We start from the raw sequence: 26,570 nt of genomic DNA, 5'->3' as shown, positions 1-26,570 counted from the left end.
TATTTTAACTTATAAAAATACGATTTACCACCAATATACCTAAACTACTTAAAACTTACTTAGATATACTGATATAGAGAATTTCCGTGAGTTCGTAGTCGTTGACGAGCGACAGTCCAACTCCGTGCATGGCCAATTGGAATTCCGTATGGACGGGTTCAGCCTCACCAATCGTATGAGCGCCACTCGCCAATATTGGATCCTCCGTCAGGAGTATCACTCTTTGGAGACCATCCAAAAACGATACCCATGTTATGCGTCTCGTTTCGTTAATCCTACGAAACGTTAATAAAATTATTTTTCATACGACTTATTGCATTAATATATCAATATAATATATTTTTGACTTGGCGGCTGAGTGTAATTTAAAACGTGTCAAGTCAAGTCAAAATCATTTAAACATAGGTAACACAATGTACACTTATGAACGTCAACAAAATAAATGTATATGAAATGCTTCTAACTTTACATTTAGTGCCAGTTCTCAAATCAAGGGCGTAGAAAGGAAGAGAAGAACTGGCAATAAACTTTCCGCCACTCTTCTGTAATCGCCATGTTTTTTTTACACAACGTTTGTAAAGAGCTGCAACCATTACACCATGTTCCACATGAAATCTTAAGTATTAAATAATAAAATAAATTAAAAACAAAGACTTGTCCTCTGTCAGCAGGAGGCATGCTGAAATAGGAGCACGCACTTACACTCTCGTGGGAACAACACGCAAAAAGTTTACTTTAGACTAGGAAAATTTGAATGGATTTTTCAAGTTTACTTGTCATAGGCACCATAAAGAAAATTATTTACCGTAATTTCATTTTCCCAAAATATTATTTGAACCAAAACCATAGCTTGGTATTAGTATTAGCTATTTGTATACTCTTCTTTTTATTCATATATAAGAATAAATAACCTTAAATAGCGATTTAATATTTTGTCCTTATTAGTCTTATGTCCCTTTTAAAATTACCGAACGTGACTAAAAATACATGTGTTTCTTACATAAAATCACCGATACCGTCCTGCCTTAGATCGTTGTCTATTTCCTTTCGTTTGTGTCCCTCAAAAATTAACGTCCTTGGTCCAGCGGGGTTGTCCCAAGTGTACAGCATTCTATGCATCGATGGGATTTTTCTAGAAAATTTGTTCAAAATATTAGTATAAAAGTCTCATTCAACGTCTGTCAGTTAAAATCTAGAAGTTTTGGAGGTTTTTATCGCTTACAAATTTAAAGTTAATGAGTTAAGAAAACAAACATACCTAATATTAACGTTTTCTTTTTCGTATACGTTGACAGCGTGCGTTGTATAGTTGACCAGCAATGCGGGCGCGTGTCCGTCGCGATACTGACGTACTGTTACATACGTACCGCCTTCGCTCAATTGCACTTCTACGTGCAAACCACCGTACTGCAAAGAATCGTAATTAATCAATCCTCGTTCTCGTTAGAAGAAATGAAATGTAGTATGTATATTACTTTTTATATTCTAAATACTCGTTGGATCCGATCCCAGTCTAAATTAAATTTATTACAAAAACAACAAAATCGAAAATTTTGGCAAAAATAGATTTAAGAGTGACAAATTCTTTAACACTAAATCTTAAAAACCTTTTTTTAATATTATATAGATACATTTAAAATTTTATAATATGTTTAAAAAAACAAATTGTTTATAAATATTTACATTTTATATAGGTCATCTGGTGTTAATAACGACGCATTTTACACTGCTAGAAGGCTCGCAAGTGCGTTCTTTTAAGAATTGGTACGCTCTTTTCTCGAAGGACCCTAAGTCGAATTAGTTCGAAAATACCTACTTATAAAATACTTACGTGATTGTTCAATTTTAAACAGACACTGTGTTGCTCGGTGTACAGAAAAGGCGCCGCGTGCTCAGTTGATCCCGAAACTCGCAGGAGCAACAGCTTATCTTCTTTTTCAACTATTGGCCACAATGGAGCACTCGAATTTTGTTCAACCTATTGTGAAAAACATTTTATAAGTATACAGGGTGGCCAAAAAGTCGTGGATCAAACGCAAATAGGGGATAGATGAGGTCATCAGCGGCAAAAAATTGTTCTACGGGAGGTCTCTAAGGTCAACGCCTGCAGAGTTATGATTGATTTTGGTTTTTATATGAAAATTGACTTTTTTTTACTAATTCTTCTTAAAATTCGAAAATATCTACATCCTGTATCTTTTTCATAATATCTACTAGATTGGTACTGATGAGTTCTTGCGTTAGACATACTATTTATAGTTGTTTATTGAGTGTATTGAAGATAATATTAAGTTATACGATATAATTTTTTTTCAAATCAAAACTTTTTGTTTATTTCGGACCCCACTGTGAAAAAAAATTACTCTACCGAAAAGTGACCCTGTATTACAAGTTTTGGCGCATTTAATATGGATTCTGAAAAGGTATTACACATGGCCATGAGTCGCTCTAATATCTTTCTAGGGAGAATTACAAACAACGATTGTGAAATAATAATTGTATTAAAACAATTATTTCTCAATGGTTGTTTGTAGGCAACAAAATATTTTACAATAAAATATGCTCAAAATTCCTGACTTTGACCATAATACTTAACCTGCATCGTCTAATCAAATTCCTACGTAACCCTACAGACATCTGTCCAATTTTTTGAATCTAGTCCGATTCACACAGTACTGGTCACAGGTAGGTAAATAATCTATCATAAGTCCGAATCGTTGTTGTTTTTTCGTCCTAGAAAGATATTAGAGAGACTCATGGCCATGTGTAATACCTTTTCAGAATCCATAATAAATGCGCCAAAACTTGTAATACAGGGTCAATTTTCGGTAGAGTAATTTTTTTTCACAGTGGGGTCCGAAATAAACAAAAAGTTTTGATTTGAAAAAAAATTATATCGTATAACTTAATATTATCTTCAATACACTCAATAAACAACTATAAATAGTATGTCTAACGCAAGAACTCATCAGTACCAATCTAGTGGATATTATGAAAAAGATACAGGGTGTAGATATTTTCGAATTTTAAGAAGAATTAGTAAAAAAAAGTCAATTTTCATACAAAAACCAAAATCAATCATAACTCTGCAGGCGTTGACCTTAGAGACCTCCCGTACAACAATTTTTTGCCGCTGATGACCTCATCTATCCCCTATTTGCGTTTGATCCACGACTTTTTGGCCACCCTGTATATATATAAGTCAATAGTCAAAATAATAAAAAAAAAACAATTTGATGTAAAGAACTTATCCCGAAAATCAAAAGAAGAGGTCATGAAGGTTCATTTTTACAAATTTTAAATATATTTAAACGGCGTAACAATATACCTCTCTCCAAGCATCTCCGGAACGATGTAACTCTTGATATTGTATGGCAAATGGACATTCGTTAAGAATGAGGAAGAATGGTGTGAATATAACCATTTTAGTTAAACTGTTGAATGTCAACTGATTTGTGACTGCGACCTGAAATCATTAAGAAATATTAATGTAATAGAAATTAATTTAGAAATTATCTAAACCAAAAATGACGTCCTCGTAGGCGTACGTTGTACGTACACAACTTAGTTGCTAAATAAAACTAACCTGATAGGTGCGACCTTCGTTTTTACAAATTATCACACCAGAACTTCCTGGAACATCTAGCGAGAATTTATCAGACCACTCCCCGAACTCCACTCGTATGGCAGCCTTCTTTTTGCCAAAGAAATTCTTCGCGCGGAACGAAAACAGTATCGGCTCCTTATAATCTTTCGGATGGAAGATTACATTGCCTGTCTCGTCGATATTCTGCAAAAAATTCTCACATAGAACCTTAAAACCTACTAAAAACCCTCACCCTATTTCGATGACAGAATCAGTACCGCATACCTCTTGTAAGATAGATCGTGAAATTTATATACAAATGTCCAGTTATCTGAAAAGTTCGTTTAGTGTAAATGTAAAACATGCAACATGCTTGTCGACGTGGATTAGGATAGGTTAAATAGTTTCTTGGTGTTTGCACAAGCTGATTGCAATAATATATTTCAATAAAGCAATGAAATGTGTCTGCACTCACCGGCAAACATGTAGAATGGCGTCTAATAAATTTACAGCAACGACTATGTTCTATCTGTAATATACAAATTCAAAAAACTAAATGAAGTCTATGCTCGAAACGTCAAAAAATCTATCCAAACAACTCAATACATGCAACTTCAACATCAATGTTAAGGTTGCCAAAAAATGGTCTGTATGATGCGTCATGTCGTAAAGTTCTATGGTTATTAAAAAGCGGATGTTGGGAGTTATATGCAAGCTAATACAATGAATATGATAATGACCAAGAATCATTAAACTAAAGGCGCAGTACTAAAGCTTATTCTCGCAAAGATACCTTATTGGGGGTGCTGGAATCTTTTTCGGGTTTCTTTGATTTCTGTAATCACGTAACATACAGTGGTAGACGATTTTGGGAGGACATTTAAAATAATTAAATGAATAACATGATTTAAATAATGTTGGGGATATTTTACAATTTCCGTACTTTAACTGAATTGAAATGCTTCCACATGACGTAACATTGCAAAATAATATCATTCACTTGCTCAATTCAATACATAAATAATTCTTAAAATCACCGAAATACTTTCGTTACAAAAACACCTAGAACTGGCAACTTAAATATTCAACTGATAATTATCAATAGGCCGCGATTTCATTCAAATTAATCTATAATAAGTCCATAGTAGAAAATCATCCATAGCGTAAACTAAAATATACTGCATTCCTAAAGATTGTAATTGGAACGAAATATTAAACTCGAAAGTTAAGTTAAGTGAAATCTATAGTTATTTAAACTTACCCTGTAGCAAAGCGTAAATCCAGTTTTATTAAGCATCCAGAAGGGGCAGTAGAGTGAGAGTAGCTGCGTGCCTTCCGTGTCTACACTGTGCATTCCCAGTTCCAAGACCATGAGGCCAGGACTGTCATGTGATTCGAAGGACCAAACTGAGAGTTCGCTTGTCTCTTCGGGTAAGTTCTTTGTGCAAACCCAGCATTTGTCGAGATAGTTTTGTATCTAGTAAACACATGTTAATAATACAATTAACAATTACATAGATGAAAACGTGCAACGTGTTCTAGTTTAGGTCTAAAATAATTGGTAGATTTATGTGATCCTTTCCTACGTATTTTTTTCACTAGTCTCTTGGGGTAATTGTTACACAGTAATGAAAAAGATTGGAGCAAGCTTTTGCCTAAAATGAGCACCTAGCAATGAATATATGATGGAAATATAAATGTACAGAATATGAAATAAAAGGCTTAATTATTATTGTGAAAAAATCAAATCAAAATATATGTCACTAGTACGAAAGATGCAACGAATTCATAAATCTAAACTCAAAATATAGATAGTTGCTATTGTTGCTTCTGCGCACACGCTGCTTTCAGTCACTCACGCCATAGGAAACGAACACAGGAAAGAATCCGGAATTCATTTGGCAATATCATATATTTCTGCCGTAAAGTTCAAATGGTTTTTTTTTTCCTTTTTTTTTTTCAGGTACCACTTTGCAATTAAAGGTAGGCTGTTAACAACTCTAATTGCCGGGTATTTTGCGCTAGTCTAAAAAGCTCCTCGGCGGATTTTATGTCGGTCCACTCCCGTACGTTTCACAGCGATTTTTTTCTTCTACCTGCCCGTTTCTTGAATTAAGTTATGTCCATCATTATAGCAAGGAACAAGTCGTATCGATGATGACACAAAACGTGTCCGAGTAATGCGACTTTCCGTATTTTAAGTCTGCATAAACCTTCATATCGTCGCGATTCGTTGAAGGACTCTTTGTATTCAGCTGATGCAAACAAATCTCAAAAGCTTCGAGGCGTCTTTTTGTGTCTTCTTTAATAGTCCATGCCTATCCTACTGACCAGATATAACAGAGTAAGAGTTGAACCCTCAATTTGATATTGTGGCGATAACATAGTACTTTTATCAGTTTATGCAAAGAAGCCTGGGCAATTTCGATTTGAGATTTAATTTCTTGAACGAAATCTCATATTGTGGTTTAATAGTAAAAATAATAATAAAAAAACTCACCATAATAACAATAGACGCTCTGTTGGGCGCTAAATGCGATAAATGGAACATCTCCCCCGGCTTAAAAAGTTGCGTTCGTTTGAGCCCCAATTGTGAGACCACGATGTCAATGGGCAAACAGTTTTGCAGCTTTACGGCAGGTTTCAGAACGACATCGTAGCATGAAGACGCAAATGTGTGACGGTTGGTTTGTTCATAGAAAACTTGTTCCATTGTACCAACGGCCTGTTCAAAATATTTAATTTGTAAATATATAAATACGGCACTTGATTATACTACTTTCAATACAATTCAATTTCTAACAAGATTTCATAATTCATTTACATTTATTAATACAGGAAAAAAGAGAGACAGGTGGCGAAAAAAGAGAGGAAAAAAATGGTGGCGGGAATGAGAGACAAGTGGAAGAATTTGGAAGAGGAGTTCACTGAGTCGGAGGTCGTGTACTAATGTTTAACATAGACTCAAAATTAATCCTGATTATTAAGTAGTCGAATACAGGCTGTTTTAATTTTTATAATTTTATTTTTTAACACAGAAGCCAGATAAAGATAATATTTTTCGGAATACAATCAATTATATTCATTAAATATTAATGGAAAAGCAAAACCAAAACCATCTTTTACTAGTTCCATTTATTTTGCGAGCTTTGTATAATACGCGCCACAAGCTGAGACCTGCCAACATTAGTAGCACCAGGCGTACTACTGATGTTAGCTACGCTACGCTAACTAGTCATTAGTTATTTCTTATAATAATTATAAAATAACATACCCTCAAATAGAATTTCTCGCCACTGTTCTTGTCTTTCGAGTCACATTGTAGAAGTTTTGATATTTTTGGCTCTTGTTGCAGTTCTCGCCATACGAACGGTGATACGGAGACCGTAAAACCTAAACGATATGTTGTTTTAAAAATGTTGTAAGTCACTATCGAGAAATAGACTTTAAAAATTCAAATTTAATATTCATAATTTAAAGAGCCTGCCCAGAGAACTGGGACTGGCCTCATGACGTTCTATAATAAAACAGGTAAATAAACATGAAGGTTTTACGTGTTAACCTATCTTAAATTACACAAAAGACAATGGCGTCACTATACCATCTGGAGCCCGTGGAAAATTCTTTTGTTCGGTAAAAATCGTCAAGTGGTACTTACAGGCGTGCTACGTTATCGTTGATTCGGCTAATCCGTGACCATTTTGTGTCACGTGAGTAATGTGTAATAAAATGATTATTATAACAATAATAATAATGTATTTTTGTATATGAACGGTACTTAGTATCTTAGTAATTAAAAAAACATTTGCTTCTTTTATTTTTCCTAAAAAATATAATAAAATATAATGGTAGTAAATGTAAATTTACGATTAATTTAACTTGACGATTCAAAAGTGTACTTGGTTACCCACTTGAATAAAGATATTTTGAGTTTGAGTTTGAGTTTATAGATTTTGCTTTTACGACTTTGTTTTCCGGGACAAGCAATATGTGACTTAAACTTTTAAAAGTTTTAAAACCATTAAAAATAGTATAATTCAACTGACCTTCGACCGAAAAGAATATCTCTGCGGTGGGCGTGTGCACGGCTTGTAAGGGAAGTCTGAGAGTCCCACCCGCACTCACTTCGCCCAAAAGACGGACTTCGTTCCCGCTCAAGGTCATGTAGTACACGCAAACTGGGACCGCTAACGTATTCGTCACCTTAAAGTAAATAACATACAAACCAGTCAATCGAAAATAAAACCTCCAGAACTACTAAACCGATTTTTATGAAACTTGGAATAAATAATAAATCAAAAAGGAATATCTCGACTTACGAAATGTACTTACTAAAAATAACTCGCAAATTTTTGAAGTTATACTTCTATAGGCGCGGTATGAAAAATTGATGAGAGTAAAATTTTACGATGCGCGCGCACCGTTACACAAAATTAACAGAATGGAGTTAGTTCTAGGTGGCATGAAAATTGATAATAACTATGTTCAAGTTGTATATTCTAGTATTTTTTTTATTTAGAACACGTGTTTCGTAACAGTACAATTAAAGTGTGAATAAATAAATATTATTTTAGTGTATTTATTAAATCAATTTCATTTACGACGGTGATAGTATTTACTAATAATAATAATTTTATTGATTAATTTTAATATTTATTGTTAATATTTAATGTAAAAAAAATTTTCTCCATACGCCAAAGAAGCATAACTTCTAACGCGTGTACATAAGTACACACACTCTTTTTTTTAATAAATCTAGATAATTCTTTTTGAATTGGTGGTATATTCCAACTAAGGGAACGGACCATATTTTATCACTATTTGTTCAGTCGTTTTTGAGATATGTGTTCTCGCAGTGTATTAAATTTTTTTTTTTTTTAACTTCGTTACCTGAACAACGCTCCTTAGATAAATGTGTAAGGCGGCGTCTTGCATGACGACGTCACTGATGAGCCCTCGCGGCTCCATGGCAGCAGCGTGAGGCACGTTCTTGGCCCTGCTTTCCCCTGAGGACTTTCGACCCAACGGGAAATATCGCTTGTCTGCTCGTTCTACTGGTATTTGGACATCTTCGTTTAACTCCACTATCTGTTGGGTAAAATACGAAAGCCGTTTGTTTAAGTGTTACTGTATAAAGTCACTGATCAGTGTTGATCAGTCTTGAACCCAAAAATATAGATTTTTTGCGCGTGTCAGGCACAGAAGACTGATCAACTATTCGCCTTTTCAAAATAATAAATGATCACGAAACAGAAATCTGAGCCCCTGACCAAAAAGGATGAATCGCCTATGGGATTAAATCATTGTGAAAAGTAGATTTTATTACCAACTAAAGAACTGTCAAATATTTTAGGAATACCATTGTAAATAGCGTTTGATATTTTTGACAAATAAGATAACAAGAATCTAAAATCATAGTTCTAAGTCATATGAGAAAGGCTAAGATATTTTCCTTTGATTATCTTAATAATATAAATTACACGTCACGTTGTTTGTCCGCTATGGACTTCTAAACGACTTAACCTATTTCAATCAAATTTGCACACCGTGTGCAGTTTCATCAAACTTAAAAGATAGGATAGCTTACATATATATTTATATTGTACGTGTGTACTGTGTATGTCACTGATCTCCTTTTAAACTGCTGCACAGATTTAAAATTTTTTTTTTTGTATGCGTGTTTGGGTGGAGTGTAAAAACAATGTATTCCTATAAAATTGTAACGTGTTAAGTTTGTTATGGAAGAGCTTGGAAATGACACAAGTATTTTTTACTTAAAGGGTCCTCAAATCTAACAATAATTTTACTTATCAATAAAACATTTTTATTTAAAAAAATACCTTAAAGTTAAGCTTAAGCTGTGGGGGTGGTTCATTAAGCTTCATAATATTTATCCCACCCTGCTTTAACTGCAATGGCAGACACGCTCCCGGCTCCAACACTACTTCCCTGAAAAAAAAAAACAATTATGCAGCCTTCGTAACCGATAAAGTCAATCTAAGATTTCATCATCGGAGAAAGAAATACATTTTAACACAAAAATGTACAGCTATAAATATATAAAAGTATTTGTTACTTATAAATTTACTGATGGCCATTTTAATATTGGACCCCCCCTCCCCCCCCCCCCCCCCCCCACGTAACATGCCATAACGTTTTTCTGTATTCAATAGTAAAACGTTTTGTGACCACCGGGTGACTCTTTATACCTAAAAGTTACCATTATGGTGTAAAGTACTGGAAAGTCGAAAATAATATTAACAATAACGCGTAATTTAATCCCCGCCCCGAATCGTAACGTTTTACAAAAGAACCCCCTTCTCCCAAAATTCGTTACGTAATACTTCTACGCTTCCTTAGGGTAATTCAAGAAAAGAGCGTACCAAGTCTTAAAAGGCCGGCAACGCACTTGCGAGCCTTCTGGCAAAGTGTCCATGGGCGGCGGTATCACTTCACATCAGGTGAGCCTCCTGCCCGTTTGCCTCCTATTACATTAAAAAATATATATATGAATTTGTTTTTACCTGTAGTCAGAACTCTTGTATTCATCAGTGAGAAAGACAGCAAAATCATGGTTGTTGTGTAAGATCAGCTTTGTAGTGAGGCCCGTACAATTGTGAAGAACGTAGGGTGCGCCCAGGTACTGTTTTTCTGGAGTCTGAAAGAGCGCAATTATACTAAAAATAGCATGAAATCTTAGGAATTTTTAGGAAGGAAGTAAGTGCCTAATACAGTAAAAACCATGTTCCGTTACTAGATTTTACGAAAACTCTCGAAATTTCTGGACTTTGTTTGTCCATACAATCTTATGTTTCATTCCATAATTATAAACTATAACACAGATTCTTTTGCTATACTTTTTTTTACCAAAAACAAAATATATAAAAAAGCAGGTTATAAGTTATTAGGCAACGGGCGCCCATATCGCTAACAAGCTATTTTTTCCAGGCAACCCTAGTATGAAACAATAAAAAAAGAAACACGTTCAAGGGTAAAGTACAAGAAGTGCATAAATAACTAATAAAGAACATAAAATAACATGTAACACTAACTATATATAAAATAAAATCTAAAGAAGAAGAAAAATAAATAAATAATATGTATAAACAAAAATGTAAAAGCTAATCCAAGGGTCACAATTAATATTATAAGTAGCTAATTAGGAGGATTATAATTTAAAGTATTTTTGTAATCCTTTTGTAATATTTATCTATGTAAACTTATTAATTATAAGCATTATTATATTAAAATCATTATGTTTGTGCACGCCGTCCGTAATACCGATGCCACACTTTAGTTACAATTTGTATATTTGTTTTCCTTTTCCAGCGTCGCTATATAATTTACACAATAAAAAATACACATACAATAAGCAGATTATATTAAACAGAAATTAATAATTAGACTAAAATTAAAGTAATGTAAATATTTTTTCAACTTACGTTTTCTAGTTTAGATTTAGATACCAATGTCGCATCGGCTGTTGTCTCTGCAATGGCGGTGGAGAACGAGTTCCCAAGTTGGGTGAGCACCTGAAATAATATATAACACATATAATTCATAACACACAATATATGATACTTTTGACAATTATGCTGAAGAAATGATGGACACACATCATTATGTTTATTTTTGAAGTTATACTTCTTTAGGCGCGTTATGAAAAATTGATGAGTGAAATTTTACAATGCGCGCGCACCGTGACACAAAATTAACAGAATGAAGTTGCCCATGGAAGATGCTACGGCATTGGACATAATTTAAAAACAACATACGAATAATAATACAATTTATGTTACACCTAATGTAAGAGAATAATAATAAATATAATATAAATATTTATTTAATTTTTCAAATGTTAACTGAACTTTATTGACTATAATGACTCCTTTTCCAGTCTTTGATTATTTAATTGTAATTAATTATTTGCATGCAATCAAAAACTATTTTTAATAATGCCAAAGAAGTATAACTTCTTACGCGCGTACATTTATAAATATACCTTTAAGCAATTTTTTTTTATATATCTAATTTGTTTATTTAGATAATTATTGACCATATTGTTGATTAGTTCAACGTTAGAATTATAACATACAGTTTAATGAAGTGATGAAAAATATTTAAAAAAAATTATCTTTATTTACAAAAAAAAATATCAGAATAAGAACGTATGGGTTCCTCCGTGAGCAGGAATAATTTAAAAAATCTAGATTACCTCAATGCCACTCCTAGTGATAGTAATCTCAAGTGGTTCGCTACTGGAAAGGGAGACAGTCATATTCGCTTGTCTTAGAGCAGCCGCGGCGATGTTGGCGGCTTCGTCTGTCGTGTCTATTGTCGATTGATGCTCCTCAGGACGCATCACTACCTGGAATTAAGAACCACTGGTTATTATCTATACTATCTGATCAATTTCAACCTATCGGGAGCCTAATCCGCATTAGTATTTTAAATAAGCAATTAGCAATTAGCAATTATTATTATTATTGCTAATTGCAGTGCACCATCTTTAAACTCCTTTAAAAATAGATTGCATAGTTTCTCCATATCTCAAAAGACACGCGCATCAGCTTATTAAGCTGCTAGTGTGTTTATATACATAATAATAATAATTAAGTAATAACTAAAATTTGTAGTTACTTTTATTTCTCTATTTTGGATAATATTTTTTTGGAAAAAAGATCTTCAAAACGAATAGATAGATTGAAACGTATGTTTGATGTAATTAATAATTAAATAAATAAGAAATCAGTTTAAAAAAATTAAAAAATATAGACCATTTTAAAAATGTCGAACTATATATATAACCTAAGTTGAATTTTGTGAAAAAAAAAACATAAAACACTAAACATGAAAACAATAAAATAAATAAAATTAAAAATACATTTTGAGATTCAAGTTTTCACACGTTTGTATTTTTTTATATTACTAAAATTTTTAACAACAATATCAGTTCAGAAAACAATTTATTTTCCCACATATTGTTCTATCTTTACAGTTATGACTAATGCGATAGAACTACACAATAATACCTACGCCGGGGTAATTCTAAAAAAAACAAATAATAAAAAAAATACCAACATCTTATAACTAATAATAATTAAGCAACTCATAGCAACAACAAACAATATAACAAAATCCATAGAAACCTTGTTAATTACATGTACCGCTAACGTTGGTAAATGTGCGCGGTACAGAACTTTTCCTCAGTTCCGTATTTAGAACTCGTAGACATTTCTCTATTATCGGCAAGTTATAAAAATAAGTGAGACAAACCTCCATTTTAAGTTCCCAGGGCACGTGTCGATATTGATAGTCCTTGAGTACTTCGACTGGCTCTACCAAAGGCTCCCACATAGCACGTCCTATGTTGTAGTACGACACTTGCATTGCCCACGTACACTCCATGTAGAACTGTTACAAAATGTATCATTTAACATTTTTTTAAATACAGAACTGGGCCAACGTTTGGCTACAATCCCACCTGATGTAAAGTGAACTGCCGCTTAAATGAACCGTGCCTCCTGCTGATAGAGGACAAATGTTTGTTTTTAATTTATTTAATTATCATTTATTACTTAAGATGTCATGTGGAACATGGTGTAATGGTTGCAGCTCCTTACAAACGTTGTGTAAAAAAAAACTTGGCGATTAAACAGAGTGCCGGAGAGTTTTTGCCAGTTCTTCTCTTCCATTCTACGCCCTTGATTTGAGAACTGGCAGTATATGTAAAATTCTTTTTTGACGTTCAAAAGTGTACATTGAGTCCTATATGAATAAATGATTTTTGACTTGGCTTGACCCATATTATACTATCTAGGGAAGAGTTTCACTCCTTTACTGAACGTTACTTTACTTTCAGCAAGAAACGACGAACCAAATCGTGCAGTGTGGCACTTGCACTGGGGAAGGAAGGGATAAAACTCCAACGTGCTTCTAGATGAGCGTTGTTTGAAAGGGAATGACGGAATCAGATTGTGTAGTATCCAAGGAGCATACTACGTATTATTATTAACGTATGGCGTATTAACTCGAAAAGCGCCCCAAAACTATTCGGAACTAAGAAACGGGTAAACTGTAACAGCAATTAATTAGCGTAATTTGCGCTTCTGGACAATATTTATAGATTCTACGTCATATGTATGTGCGAATAGTTTCCAGATCAAAAATATATACGTAGCGAAATTTCTCTTCATATTAAAGGTTCAAAGGAGACAAATACCCCAAAATATCTTGCTTTTGATTGCAAATGTGATACTGTGAATGTGATGTGTATTACTTAAAGTGTTTATACTTTGAGTTTAACGGTACTTATAAGCCTGAATCAGGCAATATTTTGCTTTGAATTTCCAAAATACCAAAAGAGCGAGAAAAACATAACGCGTTATTACCATAAAAGAACTTGAATATGGCTTTTAAACTCACATCAGAACTCCAATCCTTGACTTGTCCGGTAAGTGAAGACTGCATGACCAATACTGGTATTGTTTCGTTACCGATCTCCATTTCTAAGGCCAACACTATGGAGGGACTCGATAACAGACATATTTCACCCTCGGGAGGTTTCCTTAGGGATGTCATCGAGTTGTCTTCTAAGCTTATAGCTTCTACCGCCTCTTCTATTAAAAAGTATTTAATCTTAAATAAATTTAATCAGACTCTCATCCCTCGGGTCGTAGGTTCCTCCCCGGCTATGCACCAATGGACTTTCTTTCTATGTGCGCATTTAACATTCGCTCGAACGGTGAAAAAAAACATCGTGAGGAAACCGGCTTGCCTTAAACCCAAAAAGTCGACAGCGTGTGTCATGCACTGGAGGCTGATCCCCTATTATATCCCCTGATACTTGCCTATTAGATTGATAAACGATCATGAAACAGATACAAAAATTTGAGGCCCAGACCTAATAATGTTGTAGCGACACTAATTTATTTTATAGCTATTAAAGCGTTGCAAAAAAATAAAAATGTTGAAATAATATAATAAATTCATTATAAGTAACGCTCTTCCATAACAAATTTAATATATAGATATATTTTTTTAAATAACACTTTGGATTTTTTTTTAAACTGTTTACACCAAATTGTTTTCCTAATTGTTAACAGGATACGCGACGCGTTACAAATGAGTGGGTGTGTGGGTGCATGTAAGTGAATGCATAGGTGTGTGTGCATGTGAGTGAATGAGTGGGTGTGTGGGTGCATGTAAGTGAATGCATGCGTGTGTGGGTGCATGTGAGTGAATGCATGGGTGTGTGTGTGCATGTGAGTGAATGAGTGGGTGTGTGGGTGCATATGAGTGAATGCATGGGTGTGTGTGTGCATGTGAGTGAATGAGTGGGTGTGTGGGTGCATGTGAGTAAATAAGTGAATGAGTATATTTACTTACCAGTTTTAAGGAACCAATATGAAGAGGGTTTGAACGGTTGTATGTCCCACAATTGGTTATAGAATATGGGCTTGTTGTCTTGTTCAACGTCGTCTTCTTCGCTACTTGTCATTGTAGCTAGCACTCGATTCAACAGAGCAATCATTTCTATGGAAAATCATTAGTTATTAAATTAGTGTAAATTTTATTGTCTTATTGATTATAACTCGAGATGACTGCATTTGTTTTCCGTCGATAATATTTCAAAAAAACACAGATGTTAAAACCTGTGGTTAAGCTTTATTTTATAGATTATACATAAGCCACTAAGCTTATGTATTAAAACATGGAGCACTCGTTCTATAATATCATTTGCATAACATAATGAGTAAAGTAAAAAAAGTCTTTGTATTCTTTTTAAATTTTAGTTTGATTGCATTCTAGAATGCGGGCCTTAGATTTTAGTTTACTCCTTATATAATTTATCATTATTACTTATTTTATGTTAATTTAGTTATGCCCTTTATGGTAATTTATTTTTACCGTTAGTATTATTTTATTGTTTTTCCTTATTAGGGTTGCTTGGAACAGATCTGTTAGCAATTAGGCCTATGGCATACCTAATAATTTATGTTACCTGTTAATGTTTGTACTTTTAATATATAAAAATAAAGAAAATAAACGAAGCTAATGTAACTAATGCTGTCCCTATAATTATAATACTTAACTGCTAACTAATTTCAATCAACTAACCTGGAGAAACAGTAATCTTAATATCCGTGAGTGCCACATCCACATGCATGCCACTATTCGGTGGCTGAGACAACGCCAAAGAAAGATGAGCTGGCGCCAACAAGTACCTGGGCGTGGTCGTACGTCCCAAAGTACGTACAACCATCTGCAAACCGGATATACCTCCGTCTGCTACCATATGGTCTTCTGTTTTGCGTAGCTTGAACTTTGCTTCCATCTACAATATACAAATTAGCTTACTTTGAAATTCCAGAAACTTCTTAAGCAATACAAATCAATTCATGTGCCCACAGCTAGGACTAACCTTCTGAAAAGGGCACATATGATTCGGTGTATAACTATAGTTAACGAATTACATAGGAAAACGGACACTTTTTTATTGTCCGTTAAGTGAACTAACAAACGTTATATTATTTGTCAGTACCTATAGTAGTTAGTTATTTTTTGTATTTTTCTTTTTTAGTTAAGTTGTTTTCCGAATAAAAGTTTGTTTTCTATTTCGTATGTAAATTGAATTCATTTGTTGTGCATTATTTTGTAAATCTGTACCAAATTCAACAATATTTATAAAAATATAACATACAGTGTAAACTCTTTATGACGAATTTCAATAATAAATAATCCGTAAACATTGACTTACATTTAAAACCAGAGCATCACATTTCTTCTGCTCCAATGACTCCACGAGAATGATGTCAGGTTGCTCTATCTTTATATTGACAGTCATCATAGCTGGCTTCGTACCTTGGTCTGACAACGCAGGGTCAGAAGACACTGACACTTTCTTTTTCTGAAAACAATTATAATTTAAAATATTTAGGACACACACATTTAATGTTCTAGAATTTTTAGTCCCACTTCGAGAGAATCTTTTTATGTCACACGCGATCGAAGGCTTTCGCTATATCCAAACTAAGCGCTAGGGGGACGCCCTTTGGACTCAATTGCCTCTACCCATCTATGTATAAGGTATACAAGAAGGTCACCAGCCGAACGACCACGACGAATGCCGTACTGATAATAATCGCTAATCAGCTGGTGGCCCTCTAGATACCTCAAGAGCTGGCAATTAATAATGGATTCCATTATTTTGGAGAACAAGGAGCTATTGTCTTTGTGGTAAAAAACACGACGAGATGTCATTACAAAAATGAATCAGTTTTTTTTATTAATGGTAATAATATAGGTTAGCTTCCAAATTACCCCAATTATTTTAATCTAAAATGTCATCATCATAAATATTTTATAGCACAAATAGGCAGAACGTTATTTTAATAAACCCAATACTTATAACTCAGTCAAATCGATTCGAAAATATTTAATGGGCAAGTAGTTCGAGTGCTCAGTTGTCAAACACAAGACAGCGAGCTTATAAATCTAGAAATTCCATCTGAACACTATATAGTGTAATTAGTATTTAAACCCCAATTAAATAATCTGGAGGTTTAATTTTTTTTTAATTTTGAGGAAAGCATTTCTTTATTAAGTCACAAATGAAAGAATGTATATATGAATGTACTTATTAATATATATATATGAATAAGCCTTACAGTTGTAACAAATTAGTTTTTTGTTGCAACGAAGATAAAATAAATTACTTACGATCCCGCTCTCGAATTTATCTGAAGTAGGTTTGATAAATTTGACATCTTCTTTAGCCTTGACAGTGGGCGTGTCTTCAGCGAGGCCACTCGTCATAAATTCCGCGATCTTCTTTAGGAAATCCATGGCCAGAATCAAGTTGAAACTGAATATTCTCACGTCGACTGCAATAGACAAAATTCTATATTTTTACTTCTTAATTTTCCCATTAGTTTAAACCTAATAGATTTTTACATGTTAAACAATTTTCTTTTTTTATAAATTGATCTAGCCTAATTTAATAAGTAATTTAAGTCTAACCCAATTCACTTAAAAGGATATTTAATATAAGAAAGTATCCAATAACACCACTTATAGTCTCTATTAAAGGGAAGACACTAAGTTCTTGTGTCTTGTTCACATTTTAATTCTACTGATAGTGGAGGCTTACTTTTACTACGAACAACGATCAAGTTTTCCTTTACAAAACTCTGATTTTTCATTCCGTAGAATTCTGATATTTCATGAAATAGAGACAAATTTAACCCATTTGAGGGCAATAAAAAATAAAATGCTACCTATTGTTTTATGTTTTACCTACAAAATGGTATAATCTAAATATTTACTTACTCAGTGACCTAATACAAAAATAACAATTATTTCAATATCGAATAAACTTTAAGCACCGCACTTAATAAAATGGGTACATTCACTAAAAAATAAAATGTATGTATAGACTCAGATGTTCAGACTCGTATTGAACTTGAAAAATGTGCACGGCCAAAAAGGTTTGTAATCTATGACTTGTGAAAAAATGATAGCTGTCAGAATTTCACGGAATTAAAAATCAGAGTATAGACTGTTTTTAAATTGATCTTATGAATACAGTTGTACTATTATTAAACATTGTAGGCTCGTTACACTAATATTATAAAGAGGAAAGATTTCTTTGTAATGGATAAACTCCAAAACTACTGAACTGGTTTTAAAAATGTATGTTCTTGCCTAATTTAATACCGCATTAAGCAGTCTTTATTACGTGAAGGGATTTTAGTCAATAAAGCAAAATACTTGTCGTGAGATCATTTCTTATGAAAAATTATCTGCAAGAGTTTAGATATTTTTTATATAACAAGTTTAGAATCTTGCAATCTTAACTGGATAATTTGTATGTATTTAAAATTAAAATAATACACGTGAAACTACTTACTGAATGTATCAGAGTTTTTCATAGTATACGTAATATCGATCATGCTGCGAATCTTGTCATGCGCCTCCATAATATTGTCCGGTTTTTTTTCACTCTGATCGAACACGTCTGGTCTGTCGCGACGTCTCTCTAAATATCTGGACGAACATATATTTATGGATAAAATTGGCTAATGTATAGGATCACTTAATTTATAAAGTAGACAAATTAGTTAGTAAATAATTTTACCGTTGCTTGAAAAATTAAAAACAATATCTTAAAAAAACATTTAAAAAATGGGTGCGTGTACTTATGTACGCGCGTAAGAAGTTATACTTCTTTGGCATTATTAAAAATAGTTTTTTATTGCATGCAAATAATTAATTACAATTAAATAATCAATCACGGGAAAAGGAGTCATTATAGTCAATAAAGATCAGTTTACATTTGAAAAATTAAATAAAATAAATATTTATTATTATTCTCTTACATTAAGTGTAACATAAAGTCTATTATTATTCGAATTTTGTTTTTAAAATATGTCCAATGCCGTAGCATCTTCCGTGGGCAACTTCATTCTGTTAATTTTGTGTCACGGTGCGCGCGCATCGCAAAATTTCACTCTCATAAATTTTTCATAACGCGCCTAAAGAAGTATAACTTCAAATCAAAAATGTAAAATAATTGGTTCGCGCAATAATTCTTACCTAGTTATCTTAGCTCCTCTACCTGGCCTTGTATCGTCCAATGTACAGTCAACAAGCAACACAGAAGTGTGAAGGGACCCGTCGGAGAACATACGCCCCTTGACTGAGAGTAACGCGAGACAAAACCGGGCCAACTCCACATCTCTTGTGAACTGTAATTCTTCTGACTGTGGAAGAGATTTAATTTATTATCTATCTTGAAAATAATTTTCATAAAAACCAATATTGTGTAGTCCTGGTAGACTTTCTAAAACGAAGGAATTTTTTTGTCCAAAATGAATATATCCACTTTCTAACACTTGTACAATACTATACATTCAGTAGTAGTTTAATACACGATAATTAAACAGATAATACTTCGTGTCACTGTCTGATAATGTAGTCTTTTAGTTATTTTTTTTTAATCTTTTTAGAGTTTGTGCCAGATAGACAGACGAAATTGCGATGACGTCTGAAGATAACAAAAAATAAAAATTGAGGAATGCAGCAGAATTTTCCAAATTCCGTTAGCAAAAACCAACCTAGGACTTAAGGCACCTCTCAGAATTCTTCGCGAATATAACAGAATAAACACTACTTATCCCGGAGCTTGGGCACTGGAGGCTGATAACCTACTCGCCTATTAGATTGAAAAAAATGATCATGGAACAGATTCAGAAATCTGAGGCCCAGACCTAAGAAGGCTATAGCGCCACTGTTTTTTTTTAAATTCGGAGCTTGACATATTCGGTAATGGGATGATTAATTTAAAAAAAGAATTGTGAAATGCCTATCTGATACCTAAGCCGCAATGCGTAAAACATTACTAGTAAAATTTAAAATTGGAAGTGTAATTTTTTTATTGTATTCCTTTTTTTGTATAACTTATGTTTTTTTGACGTGATAACGTCTTTAAAATCTTTTTAGTCGGGTGACATGTTCAGAAACTTGTGTCACGCCAAAACCTCACGAGTGCGATCGCAGGTATAACGAGAGAGAGACGGACCGATCTCCCGTCTCATCTCGAGCGCTGCCAGTCATTCCGTGAATGTATGAAGAAAAATGTATATCATAGTCGAATAAGTAAACTTGTCATTTTACACCCGAAATTTATCATCAAAAGTGTGAATAAAAAGATAGATGTAATTTAAAATTTGAAAAAATTGTTATCTTCATTAATTCCTTACTTCCCAAAAACTTATATCACTAATAAGACGTTATCACGTAAACATCTCGATCGTAAACCTACTTTACAAACAACCAATATTTTTTTTCATGTATTTTAGAAAAGACAGCTTGTAACATACTGTTATAGCATTATATATTATGATGTGGTGAACTTTAATAGATAAATACAACATTTTATTTCATTACTTACTGATTTCTTGTATTGTATGTGTTTGTTTTTTTTATGGTATAAAATAAAGCTATATTATTATTACATTTAGAGTTTATCTATTGTCACAATAAAATGTCAAATGTAAAATGTTACATGGGGCATGGTGTAATGGATGCAGCTCCTCAAACATTTCGTAAAACAAAAAAATGGCGATTAAAAAGAGTGGCGGAGAGTTAATTGCCAGTTTTTCTCTCCCGTTCTGCGCCCTTGATTTGAGAACTGGCAGTAATTGTAAAATTAGAAGTATATGTATTTCTTTACTGACATGTCATAAATGTACATTATGTTACCTATGTGATTAAATGATTTTTGACGTGACAACGTCTTATAATTCGATGGAGCCGGTTGCACGCACGAAAAAACATGACTCATGCGGCGTTACTTCTGAGGCGTTACCTCTGAGGCGTTCCATTTAAGGCTTGAAGTGCAAGCGAGAGCACTCGTTCCGCGCTCTCGCTTGCACACAAAAATTGACATAATTGTATTTATGCGTACAAATAAATGTAACTTGATCAATTCAATTGTGATTTCCATTTACCTACTCTATATCCATACAAAATATCTATCAAACAAATAAAATTAAAATTTTCTTTTGAATAAAATGCAACCATTCCATCAGTATTTTCTTATGACGTTCTCACGTTCAACTATCGTCAGTAAACCGACTTTACAGACAACCGATTTTTTTACTTTACTTTACTATTACAAAGAACATTCATCTTTGTAATATTAGTCGAGCATGCAATGTTTACTTGTACTTACCACAACTGTATTCATAAGATCAATGACAAAACTGTCCATAGTAAAGGAAAACTTGATCGTTGTTCGTGGTTTCTTCGACTCTTCTTTCTGAGTTACGACAGCCACAGTAGACCGTGTCGTTCTACTCGACTGACTTTTCACAGTTGGCTTAGAAGTCACTTTTCCCACATTCTGTGGTTTTGCTTCCTCACATTTAATTTGTCCTTCTTGCAGATTTTGGTTGAGAATCTTCATTATACTCTTGTAATCACTGTGACCAACTGTTATCTGAAAGAGAGAAGGCATTTTATATGAATGTGAAACTAGTACAGTAATTTTTTATAAGAACTAGATAAGTAATAATTCTACTTTTCACGTAAAGAAACTATACTGAACTAGCAAAATTATGACTTAAGAAAAGGCGTTGGAACCTGCTAGAACATCTCTTTTATTGATTTTTTGTTGAAATATGATACGCTAATACAGTATTTTTTAATAAGAAATAAATATGTAACCTACTTTTCACGTAAATAAACTATGCACTAGAAAAATTATGTCTTATGAAAATACATTGGAACCTTCCAGAACATCTATTTTATCGAGTTTTTTAAATATGGAATAATTGGGCAAATAATCTAATACATAAAAATTCTCGTGTCACGTATTAATGTATTTCATATGAATTCATTGTATGCATATTCAGTAAGTCTGAGAATCGGTTACTATCTACCTTTCAATCCATTAAATGTTAAAGGTGTACCACCCATTTTTATGATACAGCATAAAAAAATACATACAGCCCTTAATTTTCACCCCTCTACGATCAATCCCTATTTTTTATTTGTTAATTAAAATCTTATGACTTGAACTCAAAGGTTTATATAGAGAAAAATTCATAGAAAAACCTAAAAAGTTTTCATTCCAGAAAACCGAATAGTCTCTGGGGTAGCATAGCAAATGTTCCATAAAACATATATTAGCTCTTGATGTAGTGAGAACTGTATATGTATAACGTGTATGTCGGGGGCCTGTCAATTCCAAGTTACATATTATAAGATAACATTAGTAGGTATTTAGAATAGTGTACATACTTACCGCCTATGGCAACCTGAAACGCGTATGCGCTGAAGGCCTTTATATTGGTAAATTGTTACTTACAGCAATAGTCTTCATCCTCCCAGAGACATCAAGATCGGGCAATGGCTCGTACCAGCTCGAAAGGCTGCGTTTGACTAACAGCTTGAAGCTGGTCGGCCGCAGCAGCTTACGTTCGTGAGACACGTCTGAGCTATTTTCACTGAGCTGCACGCATGATACTTTCACCTCTTCCAGCTCGAGGGTCAATTCGTCTACTGTCACTTTATTGCTTACGTCCTAGAAAATTAAAAGAATACTAAATATATATTTTTTTAAACCGTATCATTATTCTTTACAGTTATTACTCTTTCGGTAGAACGACACAATATTTATACCCACACCAATTAACCTAGATAAAAAAACATTAAAAAATATATTTATATACCTAAATCTTATAACTAATAATATAGGAAGCAACTCTTGTGAACTCATCCAGTGTACAAACAAATAGGTCTACCTTAACAGAAATTCTATTTATTATATGTATTGCTCGCGTGAGTGGCGCATCGCTAACCAAGTTGGAATGTGCGCGCTATATATATAACTGATCGTATCCACAAACTTGTAAATCCTTACTATATCGAAAGCAGAGGCGTAACAATTAAAAATTTAATTATAAATAAAGGTCTTAAGGAATTGTTTTCAAATATGAATATTACATAATTTTGACCAGGCTTACTATGAAGTTAACGATTACCTAGTTGATAAAGGGGCCTGGGACTAGTGCTAGACAGGCTACTTCTAATTTATTTGCGATATTTGTTTTAAAATAAGTGTTGTTTGATGATTTGCTATTTTAAAAGAGTACCGAGAGTTTTTTACCCCGGCTTTTTCTCTCGGCTTACACTCTCTGTCTTGTTTGCCGATGAATAGGGATGCCTACAGATTCAAATTTAATGACGTGGATTAAGTGACACCTGTATCTTATGTTCCATAATAAACATATTTTGTTTGTTTTACCATGTCTCAGGAAATGTAACGCTAACACATGGCCGTAAGGTTAATAATTCTTTGTACCTAGTTAAAAAGTTAATATGTGCAAGCACAGATTGCACATATTAACGAGATTCGATCTACTAGTTCTTACTTAACTAAAATAAAAATTACATATTAAAATACGGTTTATAGACTAAACAATATATACAGAGAGAATGCATGTAGGATGTGGGTGAATATTTGTGTGTATGTATCTGAAGCATGTGTGTTTAAATCGGCTCGATTTAATGACATTAAATGTCTGCTAGTGTTCTAAGGACTTTTTAAATGTACAAATAGCCTCCAAAATCCTTAGAAAACTCAACTTACAAATTTATATAAAGCGGTATACTGCTTTTAAAAAGTATCTGAAAATTGCATTAAAAATACTTACTGCAAGTGGCAAATCGACGAACTTATTATTGATAGTCATGCGTCCAAAATCTAGCATGATGGCGTTCATACTAGTCGAGTTCTCCGGTACTAGAATAATTGGGGCAGCCAATCTCAATTTGAGAGCCAGTTTAGTTGAGTTCTGATATGCGTTTTGCACATTGGCTCTCGCGACTTCGGCGGCCTGAGATGATGCCTCTATTATAGCTTCCTGGGCTGCTTGGAAATTGTTCAAAAATTCCTGGAAAATCAAGGTAAATGTAAGGAACAATATTACTTCTTACCAAGAATTTCGAGGTACATTTTGGCTATTTAAGACGACACAAGTTTATCAAAAGTCAAAAAAAGTCAAAAGTCAAAATCATTTATTCATAAAGGTAACACAATGTACGTCAATAAAAGAAATATACATTAAATGCTTCTAATTTTACAGCCAGTTCTCAAATCAAGGGCGTAGAACGGAAGAGAAGAACTGGCAATAAACTCTCTGCCACTGTTTTTAATCGCCAAGTTTTTTCAATCAATATCAAGCGATTAGTGGTCATGCCATGTATTCTTAAAATTAGTTTTGGGTATATAAAATTAATTACGATACATCTAATAACATAAAATACGTAATTACTTTATACTTCTGAGCTTATTCAAAGCATTTAGCTAAGTCCTGGATTTGATTCTAAAGTATGGCAATTATACCAATAAAGCTACAAAATTGGTTTCTATGAATCTGATTTTAGTTTGTTTAGTGCGGTGGTCACTTTAAGACGTTGTTAGGTTAGCGAATTGCGTAATACCATAAGACAGAAGGAGTCTAAGTTTATTTACAAACTATGTTTTTGATGGCATTTAGACTACCCGACTCTTGTTTTGCGGGAACTCATTTTTACACATATTTTGTCAAAAAATCTAATATATATAAATATATTATAGTCCTGTTTCTATATATTCATAGGCGGGTAGGGGACTGCCGTCTCGCGTATCCCACCCCTACGCTTTTGCAGTGAGTGACTTATTTTATTGCAGCAATCTTCCACTTGCGATCAAAAGCATGCTAACTGCTCGGCAGTTACCTTTATATCGATTTGTTGCTCCAGGTCACATCTGGAGGCTCCAAATACTGGACATTTAGTATGTTTATAGTAAATGTTTTCCTAAAAATATTCACAAACTTACCAACATAGAAGTCAGGAACCAGTTTAGGAAGACAATCCTAAGACAGTTGATCTGCGCGTCTATCGACATGTTGATGTCACTAACACTCGGGAATTGCTCGATATTGTACAACACTATTTGTACATTGATGACGTCACCGCCGAGGACTTTTAATATCTGAAAGAATAATTAATTATTAATAAGGCTAAAATTGCCAATAAAATAAAGTATGTTTTTGTTACATTTTAATCTATTAATGTTTGCGTAACGCGATAAATGAATCAATCAAGGGATAACCGTTTTTAAATTTTACTCAAAACAGCTTCTGTAAATCAAACTAGGTTCGTTTCGCAACAAAAAATAATTTAAGGTGGGATAGTAACAAAATTTTACGTTTCAATTAAAGGGATCAGTAAAACAGATGTTATATCTATTCAAGAGAGTTTGAACCAAATATCCACAATTTGACTTGACTTATTGTCCAAACTATAATCGTTTTTAACAAATTTTCGCGAATTTATTTAACAGATTATGCCAGAGCTGTTTTTAAGATAAATGTTTATAATTTTTTAATAAAAAATATTGCCAAATCGGATAATACCATATAATATGACGAACAATGTACTTTTGCTTGTTGATGTGTGTGTGTGGGAATGTGCAATGTAGTGGTGTGTGTTTAAGGTGATCTTAAAAATCCATTTCATGTTTATAATTCAATTTAGTTTAATTAATAATAAATGAGAAATTCGATTCGTTTTTTAGACTTAAGTAAATATTCGTAATAAACGGGGTATTAATTTTATTCCGCCTCTTATAATGAGGCAGATCTTAATTCATACAAACCTCTTTGTGAATAGTAGCTGGATTCAAATCCTCGACTTTGATAGAGGAAATCGCACAATCGACCTGCGTATACGACGCTTTCAGTACTAATCCCGCCGTGGCCCCATGCAATTTCAGCAATGATAAAGGTCGGATATCATTCGCGAATTTGATCTCTACCGCCCCGATCTTAATGTTCACTTTCAGTTGTATACTTTCCACTTGTTTACGACGCGGCCCTTTTGATACACTCGCTAAAATTAATAGAGATTACTGACACTGTGACACTCAAATATTTATTAAAAAACTTTAAAAAAATGCTTATTAGGATAAATAAGAGGCACGAATCTTAAAGTGCCAACGGTTATAATGCCTCTTTAAGACTATTTGGGATGATCGTATGCTTGGCTTTTAAGAAAAAAATATCAGAAAATAGAGGCAAGCTTTAAAAAACGCAAGGTTGGCAAAGTTTTTTTTAACATTTATACTAACTAGGACTCCTAAAAAATGGTATTAAATTGATATCTACTTTTTCTATTGAATTTCAAATATTTTAAACATAAATTTACTAAGTAATTGACTTACCTTTAGATTTGACAATGGACAGCAACTCTTCATCTTCCATAATCGTCTCCAACGGACCAGCATTGGCGTATCGGTCTACCGTACTTTGGATTGCATTAAGACGAGTCTGAAAAAAAAATATTATTATTAATTAAACGTTCTAAATAAATCTAATTCAGTCAAAGCCCTTAAACTAAGCTAGTTTTTTGTCTCTTTCTGTCAAACTGT

General features: G+C 33.3%; 1 protein-coding gene across 3 annotated transcripts in view; it reads right to left on the bottom strand.

Annotated features, from left to right (window-relative positions):
• LOC125053427 (vacuolar protein sorting-associated protein 13) overlaps positions 1 to 26,570 on the bottom strand; it is a 59,075-nt gene that overhangs the window by 13,031 nt on the left and 19,474 nt on the right. The window contains exons 19-48 of one of the 3 annotated variants that reach the window (XM_047654812.1): positions 26,364 to 26,469; positions 25,800 to 26,032; positions 24,978 to 25,133; positions 23,809 to 24,048; positions 22,461 to 22,676; positions 21,324 to 21,590; positions 19,184 to 19,350; positions 18,498 to 18,634; positions 17,309 to 17,472; positions 16,347 to 16,496; positions 15,707 to 15,923; positions 14,975 to 15,121; positions 14,012 to 14,205; positions 12,863 to 13,000; positions 11,802 to 11,954; positions 11,029 to 11,118; positions 10,111 to 10,244; positions 9,427 to 9,535; positions 8,477 to 8,674; positions 7,633 to 7,789; positions 6,861 to 6,979; positions 6,087 to 6,311; positions 4,848 to 5,063; positions 4,380 to 4,421; positions 3,587 to 3,790; positions 3,329 to 3,466; positions 1,832 to 1,978; positions 1,259 to 1,407; positions 1,001 to 1,132; positions 60 to 275 (exon numbers count right to left, since the gene is read on the bottom strand). In XM_047654812.1, coding sequence (XP_047510768.1) covers positions 60 to 275; positions 1,001 to 1,132; positions 1,259 to 1,407; positions 1,832 to 1,978; positions 3,329 to 3,466; positions 3,587 to 3,790; positions 4,380 to 4,421; positions 4,848 to 5,063; positions 6,087 to 6,311; positions 6,861 to 6,979; positions 7,633 to 7,789; positions 8,477 to 8,674; positions 9,427 to 9,535; positions 10,111 to 10,244; positions 11,029 to 11,118; positions 11,802 to 11,954; positions 12,863 to 13,000; positions 14,012 to 14,205; positions 14,975 to 15,121; positions 15,707 to 15,923; positions 16,347 to 16,496; positions 17,309 to 17,472; positions 18,498 to 18,634; positions 19,184 to 19,350; positions 21,324 to 21,590; positions 22,461 to 22,676; positions 23,809 to 24,048; positions 24,978 to 25,133; positions 25,800 to 26,032; positions 26,364 to 26,469 — 4,961 coding nt within the window. Of the gene's footprint in view, positions 1 to 59; positions 276 to 1,000; positions 1,133 to 1,258; positions 1,408 to 1,831; positions 1,979 to 3,328; positions 3,467 to 3,586; positions 3,791 to 4,061; positions 4,116 to 4,379; positions 4,422 to 4,847; positions 5,064 to 6,086; positions 6,312 to 6,860; positions 6,980 to 7,632; positions 7,790 to 8,476; positions 8,675 to 9,426; positions 9,536 to 10,110; positions 10,245 to 11,028; positions 11,119 to 11,801; positions 11,955 to 12,862; positions 13,001 to 14,011; positions 14,206 to 14,974; positions 15,122 to 15,706; positions 15,924 to 16,346; positions 16,497 to 17,308; positions 17,473 to 18,497; positions 18,635 to 19,183; positions 19,351 to 21,323; positions 21,591 to 22,460; positions 22,677 to 23,808; positions 24,049 to 24,977; positions 25,134 to 25,799; positions 26,033 to 26,363; positions 26,470 to 26,570 lie in introns of all 3 variants that reach the window. The other 2 variants (XM_047654811.1, XM_047654813.1) reach the window with 2 other exon arrangements.

This window comes from Pieris napi, chromosome 10 (assembly GCF_905475465.1).
Source record: "Pieris napi chromosome 10, ilPieNapi1.2, whole genome shotgun sequence".
Lineage (NCBI taxonomy): Eukaryota > Metazoa > Arthropoda > Insecta > Lepidoptera > Pieridae > Pieris > Pieris napi.
This window is presented reverse-complemented; position numbering and strand designations above follow the sequence as displayed.